The 13,628-nt window shown below is 43.8% G+C and overlaps 1 protein-coding gene across 1 annotated transcript in view; it reads left to right on the forward strand.

Annotated features, from left to right (window-relative positions):
- The window catches only part of LOC109922501 (protein mono-ADP-ribosyltransferase PARP12-like), a 34,327-nt gene extending 26,196 nt beyond the window's left edge, over nt 1-8,131 (forward strand). The window contains exons 9-12 of the mRNA XM_048599055.1: nt 1,355-1,445; nt 3,469-3,599; nt 4,452-4,603; nt 5,121-8,131. Coding sequence (XP_048455012.1) covers nt 1,355-1,445; nt 3,469-3,599; nt 4,452-4,603; nt 5,121-5,380 — 634 coding nt within the window. The 3' untranslated portion in view covers nt 5,381-8,131. The remainder of the gene's footprint in view (nt 1-1,354; nt 1,446-3,468; nt 3,600-4,451; nt 4,604-5,120) is intronic.
- The last annotated feature ends 5,497 nt before the right edge of the window (nt 8,132-13,628 follow it).

The following is a 13,628-nucleotide window of genomic DNA, read 5'->3' on the forward strand; positions in this document are numbered from 1 at the left end:
CATAACAAAAATGCTACAACTTCACTCAGGAAATGTGTCTAGTACTGTTTAAAAACTCCTGTGCTGACCCTGAAACACAGCCTCCCACGATTGCGGAAAATTCTCCAGTCCAGCAAAGATTGTTGATAGAAACCCTTTAAAGGAAAGGTTGATGTTTCTCTCTCACCTTTCACAGCTTCAGTGCATCCCAAAGTGCTTTACGGCCAATGTAGTGTAGTTTCTGTTGTAATGTAGGAATCATGGCAGTCAATTTGCAAATATGTCCAATAACCAGCGACGTGACAACAACCAGATAATTTTTTTTTGTCAGTGTTGAGGAAAAAATGTTGTCCAGAAAACACAAGAAATAGGAGCAGGAGTAGACCATTTGGCCCCTTGAGCCTGCTCTGTCATTCACTACAATCATGGCCGATCTTGGACTTCAACTCCACTTTCCTGAAAGCTCCCCGTTTCTCTCGATTCCCCAAGAGACCAAAAATCTTGTCAATCCCAGCCTTAAATGCATTCAACAATGAAGCACCCATTGCCCTCTGAGGTGGAGAATTCCAAAGACTGAGTGAAGAAATTTCTCTTCATCTCAGTCCTAAATGATCAAATCCTCACCCTGGGACTGTGCCCCAATGTTTTAGATTCCCTGAACAGTGGAAGCCATCCCTCGGCATCTATCAAGTTAAGCCCCCTCAGAATCTAGTCCAACTCAATGAGATCACCTCTCATTCTTCTAAACTCCAGAAAATGTAGGCCCAGTTTACTTGGACTCTCATTGAAAGTAAACCCCCTCTCATCTCCCAGAATCGGTACTCAGTACTCCGGGTGTGGACACACCAGGGCTCTGTACAACTGTGACAAAGGTTTATTTCCTCCTGTACTCCAATCCCCTTGCAACAAAGGCCAACAGACCATTTGTCTTCCTACCTGTTTGCTGTACTTAAGTGCCGAGCTTAAGTGTTCCTTATATGAGAAACGTCCAAGATTGCATGAACATCAACCTTGACAAAAATGTCACACCTTCCAAAAGATTGAGAAGAAACTGGAAAGAGGTGCCCTGCTGTTTGGAATAGCGGTCATGGGAACGTCAGAGTCCACCTGAGAGGTCAGAGGAGTCTTCGGTTTAATAGCTTGTCTCAGAGGGTCAGCATCTGTGTGTTTGTCACACTGCACTGGATCATAAGTGTAGTTTCTGTGCTCAGGTCACTGGGATGACACTTGATGACTCGCATCCACTGTTTGTTTTCATGGCATCAAAGGGCAGGTTGATAGTGGATTGACTATCATTAATGTACAGTTGACCCTGAATTGAATCATCCTTAATGTCTGAAAGGTGATTTCTGAATGAAACTTTTCTTTTTTCCAGCCAAGGAAAACCTGGACAGTCAGGCAACACTCAAGGAAAATCCATTCCAGCTAACTGGGATAAATCACTTAATACAGATCTGGAATTTAAGGTAAAATCATTCAGCTGCCAGTGTTATTGCATGTGGAGAATGTTGTTTTGCTGGAGATACACTACTGTATGCCAAGTGTTGTTGTATCAAAATCTTGGCTCAACTATTTCAAAGGACACTTTCAATGTAACCGAGTTAGTGCCTCGGTCATAATTGCTAAACATTCATAAAATATGATTATCATTTTGGAATTCTCCCCTGAGATCATTCAAAAACCTGATTTACTAAAATTTATTAATTATTCCTTAAATTTAGCCCTTATCTTATTCAGCCCATCTCAAATTTGACCCATACTCTCTTTTAATTGGACACATCCACATCTTAAATTCTACTAATCCATCTATCCTTAGACTTTTTAACATTAGATCTTTATTTCTACCTATTAAATACCTGAATTCTATTCATTCACTTATAAAATTCACTTAAGCACTCAGTAAATTCATACAATCTCCTTGGAATTAGTGCTATTAATTTCTCTTTAACTTCTGCGCATTTGTTTCTTGAAATGCTATTAATTTGCTCCCAATCTGTCCTCTTAGCATTATAATTACTCCTTGCAGTTTACTCATTCTGTGAATGAAGAAATGCTGTTCACTCACCCTGAAATTAGATTCTTAAAATACAGAGGTCTCTTTAAACAAATTACTTTTATATCCACTTGAGTGACTAGTGGAAGTTTCAGATGAATGTCTCATCTTAAAGGCCACACTTACAATTTCTGAAGTGGTGTGAAGCTATAGCCTTCTACCTCATGAAGGGGTCTGTAGAAGGGAGGGTGCTCATCAACTCTAAGAGCTAGGTTTGGAAGGTGGAGGGAAGTGGAGTAAGGAAGTGAACTCAGGAAGACGAGACTTTGGAAATTGGAAGTGCTGTGCGAGGGCTTCAGGACCCCGCAGCAACATTGCGATGATGTCACGAAGCTGCACCTCACTGAGCATAAATGGCACAATGTAGGCAGAGTTAGGACACTCTAAAAGAATCACATTAGAATGGGACTGTCTGGAAGACTCACATGAGGGCACGGACATGTACAAATGAAAAAGATAGATTCATTCTTGCCTAATGTAACTATAAATCAGAGCGTGGAATATCTACGAGTATCATGCATAACAGTATTTAGTATGAAAGTATAATGATTGTGTTCCTTTTAAGTCTAAGCCCGAAGACAGTTCTTGACTTTGCCTTCTCCTCGATCACTCTGTCTTGAACCCAAACTCTTTGTATGGCTTCAAACCACACAATAAAAGAGGAAGGCTGGACAATACTAGTTAGAGTGTAGAGCTGGAAGAGTTTGATGAGCTAGGATGAGTGGATGGTTTGTTAACAAATGCCTGGATTTGGATCCAAAGCTTCATAGCAGAAGTAAGAAAGCAGGGATGGCATCCAGATAGTAGAGGACAGCACCCAGAGCTTGCATTCACGTTGTGTCTTGTGCTGTAATGACCAGGGAGCTTACCAAGAGCAAACAAGATTTTTGATATCAAGCCATGTAAGTAAACATTAGGACAGGTGACCAATAACTTGGTCAAAGAGATCAATTTTAAAGTTTGGAAAATGAGGAGAGAGGTTCACATAGGGAGTCCAGAGCTTGGACTGAAGACATAGCCATCACTGCGATGAAGGAAGTGGAGGAGGCACAAGGAGTCCAAATTAGAAGAGTGCAGAGATCCCAGAGAGTTACTGCGTTCGAGTTCTGAATATGCTGGGGCATGTGTATTACTGGACATTGATAAGGAAACGGGATTATAGGTATGTTAATCCGCAATAAATATTGGATAAGGCAAGCTGTTTAATTCAAGGACAAGAGTGGAACAACATTAATTCAGCAGCATGGTCATCTGACTGAGGGAGACACAGCACAGAAGATTTTAACACCAGGAAAAGTTAACATGTTCATATGCAGAGCAATTTTAATGGAATCAAGCTGAGGCTAACGTTTGGTAACATTTCAACGTTGCTGTATTTGAATGTGCTCTGTCCCTCGTGCTCTGAAACTCTGATCTCGGATTCATTCTCTCTGCAGCTTGTTCGAGTGCCCGAGTCTTCAGAGGAATATAAACAGGTGCAGACCCTCTTTCAGAGGACCATGAGGAACAGCGTCATCCAGAAAATTGAGCGAGTCCAAAACCTGGCTCTTTGGGAAGTCTTTCAATGGTTTGTAAAAGTTGCACCATCTTTTTTTAAGGATTTGTTTTCTTCCAACCTGACCTGCAGCAGTGAGACAGTCTGTGTGTGTGTGTATGAGAGAGAGAGTTTAAGTGTGTGTCTGTTTGGGGGTGTGTATGAGAGAGTTTAGGTGTGTGAGTTTGGGGGCGTATGCGTGTGTTTGATACATGCATATGTTAGTGTGCGTGTGAGAGTTTGGGTGTATTTTGGGATCGTGGGGGTGCTGCAGGAGAAACAGTCTCCGTGTTGCAGGATGATTATCTTGACAACACAGGAAACGCATCCTCCTTTCTTGACTCCACATCCCAACCTCACTCCATATTCCTCCCCCACCCTGAGACCCCTTCCTGGCCTCCCCAACCTGACTCCTAATCCCTAATATGCCCTGACACTCCCTTCTCCAAAACTCTCTTCACCCACTGTCCTGACCCCGTCATCTCCCCGAGCTCCCCATTCCTCAATTGCATCCTCCCCACTCACTCCTTTCTCTTCTTCCACTTCTCCTCTGGCTCCCATAACCCTCTCCTCCTCCAGAACAAGGAGGCACAGTTTTAAAATCACGGATCACCCTTTCAGGATGGAGGTGAGGAGACTCTCGAGGGTTGCGTGGCTTTAGAACTCTCCCTCAGAAGCAGTGGAAGTGCGGTCATTACATTTTTTCCTTAGCTGGAAAGGTTCTTGTGAGGAAAGGAAATTGAGGCTTTTCAGGATTCGAAACACAAACAGATTGGCCACGAGCTTAAAGAATGGTGGAGCTGCCTTGATGCTGAATGGCCTATTTCTGCTCCTTTCTTGTATGTTGGCATGATCTCATCTATTGTTCTTATACTTCTGAGACAGGCAGAAGGAGCAGATGAGGAAGGCCAGCGGTAGTGCAGAAGTGATTGAGAAACAGCTTTTCCATGGCACAGATCCCAAATTTATTGAGGCCATCTGCCAGCAGAACTTTGACTGGAGGATCTGCGGAGTTCATGGAACCGCCTACGGAAGAGGTACCTGCATGTTTACAAACCAGTTGTTTTTTTGGCTGTTGTATGTTGCCATCAGTGTGGCTCAGTGGATAGGCTTTCACGCTTCAGAGTCAGTAGGTGGTGGGTTCAAGATCTTCTCAGACTTAAGCTCAAAAGCCTCCGCTGACATTCCAGCATTGCAGTACTAAGGGACTACCACACTGTCGAAGGTGCTGTCTTTCAATTAAATGTTAAACGGGGGGGGGGGGAGCCGCTGTCTGCTCTCAGGTCAATATTAAAGATGCCTGATCAAAAGAAGAAGCAAGGGGAAGCTCTTCCCTGGTGTCCAGGCCAATATTTAATTCCACAACTAACATCACAAAAACAGACCATCCGTTCATTATCTCATTGCTGTTTGAGGGACCTTCCTGTGCGCAAATTGACTGCTGCATTTCTGACATGATACCAACAGCTACATTGGCGAAAGGTACTTTATTGGTTGTAGAAAGGTTTGGCTCCTGAGACATGCCACCTAAATGCAAATGCTTTCTTTCTTCAGGAACCTACTTTGCCAGGGATGCATCCTATTCCCATAATTACTGTCAGCCAAGACAAGGAGCAATGACCATGTTTGTCGCTCGGGTTTTGGTGGGGCAGTTTGTGAAAGGAGTCTCGAGTTACCTCCGGCCACCCTTAAGAGACAGCTCGAAGTCCAGCTATTACGACAGTTGTGTTAACGACGACTCCAACCCATCGATATTCGTCATCTTTGAGAAACACCAGATCTACCCTGAGTACATTATAGAGTACAAAAGTTAAAGCAAGTCACGGTGTGAGGTGGACAGGACATGGCTGTGTCCACATCTGCAGCGTGATGGAACCTGTTCGTAATTTCATCTCACTGTCTCCCTGTGAAATGGAAACGTTAAAACAGCTGTATGATTGGTTAGAAATCCATCCTTTCTGGTTCAACTGTGCTGGCCTCTGTTTTCCTGTCATGCCAGAGCTGCCCAGATCCTCTAAATCATAGTTATTTTTGTAACAATTTTGATACAACTGAGTGGCTTGCTTGGCTATTTCAGAGTGAATGACATTGCAATGGGGCAAGACACATATCAGGCCAGACAGCGAACAGAAAAGTTCCTGAAAGGAACCAGATGGAATATTAGTGCAAATGGGGCAATTTTATGGTCATTTTCAGTGTCAGTAGCTTTTTATTACACATTTATTTTAGTTAGCTGTGTTTAAATTTTCCAGCTGCCTTGGATGAGATTCTGTTTTACGTCTTAATAGATTATTGGTCCCTGTTTCTTGTCTAGGGGATATAACCTCTATACTAAATTAATGTCCAACATCTTTCAATTAGGAATGGTGAAACGTACTGCACTTTCTGTTAATTCCGTTATTTGTAGTGTCACAGTGCTTTTGAAGTTATACTGACAAAGTAAAGACTGAAAAAAAGAAATTTAAAAAAAAAAAATGACAGATGCTGGAAATGTGAAGTAGCCACAGAAAGTGCTTAGCATTGGTGGAAAGAGAAACGGAGAAAACAGCTGGGGTTTTAAGTGTCCACTACCCAGAGAGTCAGAAGCAACCCAGCCTGAGTCACTTCCAACCTGATTTTTATTGAGAAGCAGTTTTATTATAGTAAAGCCGTATATTGTATGTATATATATATATATATATATGTATCTCCTGACTTCACTCTAGCCCCGTGTTGGTAAGTGTCTCTCTGGACTGATTTGAAATAAATGAAAGAAATTAAGTCAAATGAAAAGGTGAGAGCTGTTCTGTCTCCGCAGCACCACCGCACGTGGTGGCTGCTACTGGAATAGCAGCCAGTCAGGAACAGCAACGGCTAAGAGGAGGTAAAGTGGGGTTGGCCTCATCGTGACCAGTCAGGCTTCTTCCGGAAAGGTTGGCAGGAGTGGTGATAGGGCTGGCATCAAATGCAGTTGAGGTTTACCAAATTCAGTAAGGTTGCCAACCGGGTAGACTTGGCAGTCTATCTGCGTGACAGAGGGGCCCCTCCACCACCTCCTACCACAGCGCTGGTAAAATGCCAGCAAAAGCAGGATGGCAACGGGTATGTCACCGTCCCCATCCTGCCGAGTGAAACAGGTGGCTGAGGCTTACTTTATTTTTCGTCTCGCGCTTATCAGGAGGATTGCAAGGATTGCAAAGTTTCAAACGGTCGCAAGAGTTTCCGCGGCAGGAAAACAAGGTGCTGCTGGGTTGGCAGGTGGATTCTGTGTTGCAGAGGCTCCCTGTACAGGCTTGCCAAGCCTCTGTGCGATGAAGAAAGGTGCCAGGCTTGAACACATTATTTTGATTTGCAGACAACGGATGCTGTTCTATGAATGGCTACCACTTGTCACATGTATAAATGAGCCATGTCATAAGCTTGATTAGTTCAATATGATTCTGTGATTGGGCAGCACTGGCTGGCCAATCCTGAGTGTACTAGTAGCCAGAATAACAAACATAGTCATAGAATCATACCAACTCGGGATATTTAGTGGCGCTCATGATGTGGCTTGTTTATGCTTGCTGGAATGGGAGCACCTTCTCCGTAAACAAAAAGAATAAGTTCAAGCCTTTTCTGAGTTACACAGGAGCTTGGAGAGCCTTAGTTCCCTAGCGCTTTTTCCATCACAACACCTTGGCCAATCAGAGTTGACATGGCAACTAATCAGCACCCTTTTCTCATGTAGTAGACGCCCTGATCGCTTGAAATTTGGGATTCTTGTGCTTGTTCTGATGAATGCAAGACAGAAGCTTTGGCCGAGGGTCTCTCTTCAGCGAGATTCTAAGTATTATATTGGTTGTCCACACATTTGAATGAACTGGTGACTTCTGACAGTATGGCTACCATTGCCAACTGGTAAGGCTCCTAGTTGGCAAACCATTGTTGGAAATTTGGCACTGCTATTCTTATTGTCTCTTCCTATTCTTTTAACTGTAACGAGTCATTGACAGAGCTTTTCAGACCAGGGGAGTTCCAACAACAATAGACTGCATTTGTAAAGCTCCTTTAGCATCATAAAATGACCAAGGTGCATTACAGAAAAAAATTGGCACTGAGCCACTTAAGAAAGTATTGGGACACATGACCAGAATTATATTTAGAAAGAGGTTGGTTCAAGGAAGGATGGGAAGGTTTAGGAAGGGAACTCCAAAGCTTAGGGCCCAGGCAGTAGACTATCATTTGTGCAATGATGGAATTCAACTTGTGCAAGAGGATAGAATTAGAACAGCGAAGACATTATGATAGAGAAAAGAGGGGAGGAGATAGCTTTTAAATACAAAATCACAATGGCTTCTTGTAGTGATCGGAACCATGGCCAGGAAGAATCTCATAGTTAGTGAGATCCACCTGGACATGGTTTCAATCACTACACTCCTGAATAAAGCTTAACTGAAAGGTGATTTGCTTTTTTTTCTGGATTTTGACATGTTTAACTAGCTGTGGGGGTGGAAATGTTGCCTAAACTTTGGTGCTTTGGTTGTTAATCTGTTTAACTGTTGTATCAAACAAACAAGTAAAAATAAATGGGCAGTTGTAATCTCTGAAGTTGTTTACCTGTGTCAGATGCACTCGAAGTTTGCCATTCCCAGGCACAAGTCCTGCAGATACAGGCCATTGCTGAGAACAGCAAACAGCGTGGGAGTTGCCTTCAATTTTCAAACAGAGCTCTCTCTCTCCCGTGTGTGAGTACTTTGAATTTATAGCAAATAATCCAGTGCAATTAGGGATGCACAACAAACATGCAAAGTATTAGTTCTGATCTTAACAAAGCATAATGCTAAAAAGATGAAACTCCCTCATCTGAATTTTCAGGACCACTTCTACCCCTTTCTCTTCCTCCCCCTCCTCTATGGAACGTCGTTCAGCTGCCTGGATACCAAATCTCTGACTGGAAGTGAACTTAGTATTGAGGTTATCAGTCAGGACCATGAGAGAGTGCTCTCCACATTTGAAGAGTAAGGTCTTGCGTGTAACATGTCCCCACTTGCACCGCTTTCCAGCTTTATTGGGCTTAGCCATAATTTTACAACTCAAATCACAGAAGATAAATTAAAATCAGTTTTAAAACCGGGCCATTTCAGTTAGGCGCAAAAAATCCAGTAGCTATATTTTGAAGAAGCACGGGGAATTTTTGCTGGTGCCCTGGCCAATGCATGATCCTATAAATATGGATCACCTGTCTCTTTGCTGCTTGCAGGGTTGTGCTTCGTATGAATTATCTGCTGCATTTTCCCACATTATGACAATGACTACACTTCAGAAGCATGCCTTGTTTGCTATGGGATTTTGTGCATCCTCTATCAATGTTCAGCCCATATTGATATTGGCTGTCTTGATGTGTGTTATTGACCAGCTGCAAGTTTCCTATCAATCCTGTGTATGTTGTCCTGATATTCCGGCTTGCTAGCTAAAGAGTTGGCATCGTCTGTCTTTTTGTTTCTTTGCTTGGTGCGATGGATTCTGTCTACTGTTGAGCAAAACCTGAAGCTCTGAGCACCCATTGGAGCAGCTGGATCTCGACAGGTCAGCACTGTTACTGAGGCTCTCCAACTCTAGGTGGAAGGTGGCTGACCATTGGGGAAGGATGGTCCTTCCCACAACCAGAGACAGCTCGTAGCACCCAATCTCTATACCAGTCAAGTTGACATATCATGTGTACCTGCTGTCTCCTGAGTTGTGTTATTGCTCTGCAGTGAAACTGGAGAGCCTTCCCCCTCAGAGTAAGCCTGGAAAACATTTACGGAGACTTGCTGCCCAAACATCAGTGTCTTGCTCTCGGCCTTCTTGGGCCAGTTCATCATTGAAACAGATCGCGGATGACCATGTACTTCCGCACCATTTTTCTCAGCCATCACCGTATACCTTCATGTTAGTGGTGTCCTGTCCGGACTATGTTCAATGTTTGTACTTGCACAGCCCTCTGGGGTTGCAGAAATGCAAGGATTCACTGCCCTCTGAGTGAAGAAATTGGTCCCTATCTCAGTCCAAAATGGCCAACCTCTTATTCGGAGATTGTGTCCCCAGGTTCCAGCCTCACCAGTTAGGGGAAATATCCTGTCAACATCCACCCCGACATGCCCCACAAATATTTTATAGACCACATCTCATTCTTTGAAACTCTAGAGAACATTAGGACAGCACAGTGGCTCAGAGGTTAGCATTGCTGCCTCTCAGCACCAGGGACCTGAGTTCGATTCCACCATCGGGCAACTGACTGTGTGGAGTTTGCACATTCTCTCTGCGCTCTGGTTTCCTCCCACAGTCCCAAGGATGCACAGGTTTAGGTGGATTTGCCGTGCTAATTTGCCCATGGTGTTCAGGGATGTGCAAGCTAGGTGGGTTAACCATGGGAAATGCGGGGTTATGGATGGAGTGGGTCTGGTTGGGATGCTCTTCGGAGGGTCGGTGCAGACACAATGGGCTGAATGGCCTCTTTCTTCACGGCAAGGATTCTGCAATGCTAACATAGGCTCAGTTTCTTCAATCTCTTCTCTCAAGACATTCTCACCATGCCAGGGATTAATCTGGTGAACCTTTGTTGCGCTTCCTCTAATTCAAGTCCACGTGCATGGATCAGTGTGCTTTCCGAATCAGTTCCAGTCTGTTTTCACATCAAGTGTACTCCATTAGCTTTCAGCCGTGGCCAAGTATCCACAGTGCAAACAAGCTCTTTGCCCTTGGGTGGGAGTTTGGTTCCAGAGTACTGGTGTACGCCCACAAGAAAAGCTGCTCGGCCTCGCTTGCTTGACGTTGATGACAAAGTTGGGCCAAATCCACATCCGAAGTTTGCCTCTACACTAATGATACTTCACAAAAATTCCATGCAAATAATGCCTTCACCAGCAAATAGACAACCTCTCTTGCCTGTGCAGAGCTTGGTTTGTCCGTCAGCATCAGCAAGACAAGTGTCACGGTGCAGGACACCGACAGCTGGGAGGCAGTCGCTGATATCACTGGATGCTGGCTGTTTGGAAAGGCTTTGGAAGATGCGAGTAGGAACAAAAGCTTAGTTGGGTAATGAGGCCCCAGGGCAAGCAGGCCAGTGAGGGGTGTACCTCCTTTCCTCGTTGTCTCCCTCTGCAGTGAATGCAGCAAACCATCACCTTACACAATGGGTGTTATGTGTCCTAATCCTCGCTATGGAACTAGGCCTATCAACTTGAGTTTTCCCTGTGTCCATTTAGGGGGGTAGTTTGGCTGCCAGTTTGGAACTGTTCACTTCTACGTTACCTTTTTCTCCTTTCTTTTTAAGCTTCTGTTCTACTTACCCCTACCAGGCATCTCACTTCATCGTGCCTCCTTTTACATCTCCACTGTCCAGCACATTGCTCTCCCAAATCTCTAAACCAACCCGTTGGTACTTCTCAATCTCTGTACTTTCTTGTCACCATCCCAGGTGTGACTGTCTGTTGGATAAGCCTACAGCTACTCTCTCTGCCTCCTTCCATCCTGCAACAAGCTCAGAAAGGCACTGGTTGACTGTGAGCAGCAGCTTCAATGGTCCTGTCCTACTCTCTCCCCCACCTTTCTGTCCAGCACCCAGCACAGGGCTAACTTCACTGATCTGATTCACGTCAACTCACACTACTATGGCTGATGTGGATCAGCTCCCTCTGGAATGTCCATTCACTTGTGAACAAGGCCCCTTTTCTGCTTTCTAGCCAATACTGCTACCTGCACATTTGGTCTGGACTATCTCAGACTGTGGGTATCTATACCTACTCTGTCCCTGAGGCTGCATGTTCCATATCTCTAAGTAAGGCTCTTCAATTCCTTATGCATTTTGACACTCCTGTACTTACACCAGATACACTGGTAGGTTCCCAAATACAGCTCTCTGGCATAGTGTCTAGACTTCTCTCTTCACAAACTCATTGCAGACTGATCTCTTACTGATACCAGCTACATCACTATGATTTATATGAATCCTATCATGCCACACTTCCCATCCATAACCATACAGTGGATAATCAGATTGAGATGGAGACATGGCTGAGCTGTAATGCGGTCTGCCACTTGTTACTGAATTACTACTAGCCTCGTCCCTCCTACTCCTTTGGCATTTTCTCCGACAGTTACCATCTTAGTATGTTCTAGTGCATCACCTCTCATCATCACTGCTTTCCTCTCTCAGTTTCTGCATTAAGTGATTCATCCTTGGTGACGTCAACCTCCAACACAATTCATCATATTCTTTCTCCTCCTAGTTCACTGCCCTCTGAACCTCCTTAAAGTTTTCCCTCCATGTGAAATCCCCAACCCAATGTCACAGCCACCCATTTGAACTTGCTACTCCATAAATACAATGGCTACAAGAGCAGGCCAGGAGTTCAGAATTCTGCTGTAGCAACTCAACTCTGGGATCCTGAGAGCCCATCCACCTTCTATGAGGCACAAGGCAGGAGTATGTGGATGGGTGCAGCTTGTACAACACTCAAGAAGCTTAACACCATCCAGGATAAAACAGCCGACTTGACTGGCACTACAACCACAAATACTCAATGCAAACTTGGCTATACTGCTCAGGCCACAGCTGAAATACTGGCTAAGACACAATGACGGCAACTTTTTCTCTCCCAGTTCCAGGGGTCAAATGAAAAGGCAATATGAAGCAGATCTGGCAGTTTTCCAATGCACATTGGCAAAACCATGACAGATCTGCTTCACAAATCAGAGCAGCCATGTACAGTTACACCCTTATCCTTGTTGGAAAGTGATTGTTTCAAAGCGTACTCCACTTTAAATCCCTCAAGAGCAGAATGCAGAAATTTTGAAAGCCTTTAGGCCTTGGTTTGAACCCCAAGTGATTGGTACTTATGAACAGAATGTGTCCAATATTCAGATCCAAGGTGAAAAATGGTCTATTGATCAATATCTGATCTTATTAACACAGTTCATACAATCCTGTGAATTTGCATAACTGAACAAGATCTGATTAAAGACAAGTTTGTATTAGATATAAGAGATCTTGCAGTAACAGCATGTCCATTGAAAGAGAAGAAACATACTATCAGGAAGGTGGTCATGGTATGCAGAACTGCCGATGTTATGAGTCAGCAGCTAGATTATATTCACAGAAGAACGAAGCAAGCTTTGCATTATGCTGATAGGCATTCCAAGTCGAAAGGGCAGCATAATCACGGACAAAGGGCAGGATACTAACACTACAGAAGGATATCATGCAGAGGATGAAAAAAGGCGTATACAGGTATTTGTCCCATAACACGATAGTTGCGTTCTTGTGTGATCTCGCACTATAGAAAATCGCGTTAGAGGGAAATCGCTATAGAAAATCACTATACTCTACAGTAGAAAGTTCGCATTATCGCCCACTGCTCATCAATCGTGTTGCAGCCAATGAATGTTAACGAAACACACATTACAACAAAAATACCTGTAGGTTGTGGAGAAAGCAGTGTAATCACTGCAAAAAGACAAATAATTTTGCATAGGAGCATATGACAAAAATAAAACAAGCGGGTTCAGATGGTCACTGATCCATTATAATGAGCTGAGATACATTCGGATGCAAGAGGAACGTTTAATTGTATTGCCTCTTTAATGTAATGAGAATCCCAAACTGCAAGAATCGATGGATGTGTGTGCCAGACCTGGTCTGTAAATTCTAATTTAATTTTCCCCACTCACCCCTTCCTAAGAATACTTCCACCATTCAGACCGCAGTACCTTAAGCCTTCAATACTTTAGAAGGGCCTCACTTCCTGGGAAATAAGGAACAGGGAAGGCATAAAGACATGTGAGAGATCCAGTGTGATCATCAGGAAACAGCTAGGTCATTTAGTGGTCATTCTAACAGATCACAGGCTCCTGTGAATTGGAATTGGTTAATTTTCAAATTTCTACCAAGAACACATTCATACCTGTGTTTGTCATTCACTTTGTGCATGTATTTGCTTCATGCCCAGCATTCATATTTGGATAATTCTACCTACAGTACATAGACTACAGCAGTTCAAGAAGGCAAGTTCACTACAACCACCATCGCCTCAAGGGTAACAAGGGATGGGGCAACAAATG

Source organism: Rhincodon typus, chromosome 7 (genome assembly GCF_021869965.1).
Source record: "Rhincodon typus isolate 14 chromosome 7, sRhiTyp1.1, whole genome shotgun sequence".
NCBI lineage: Eukaryota > Metazoa > Chordata > Chondrichthyes > Orectolobiformes > Rhincodontidae > Rhincodon > Rhincodon typus.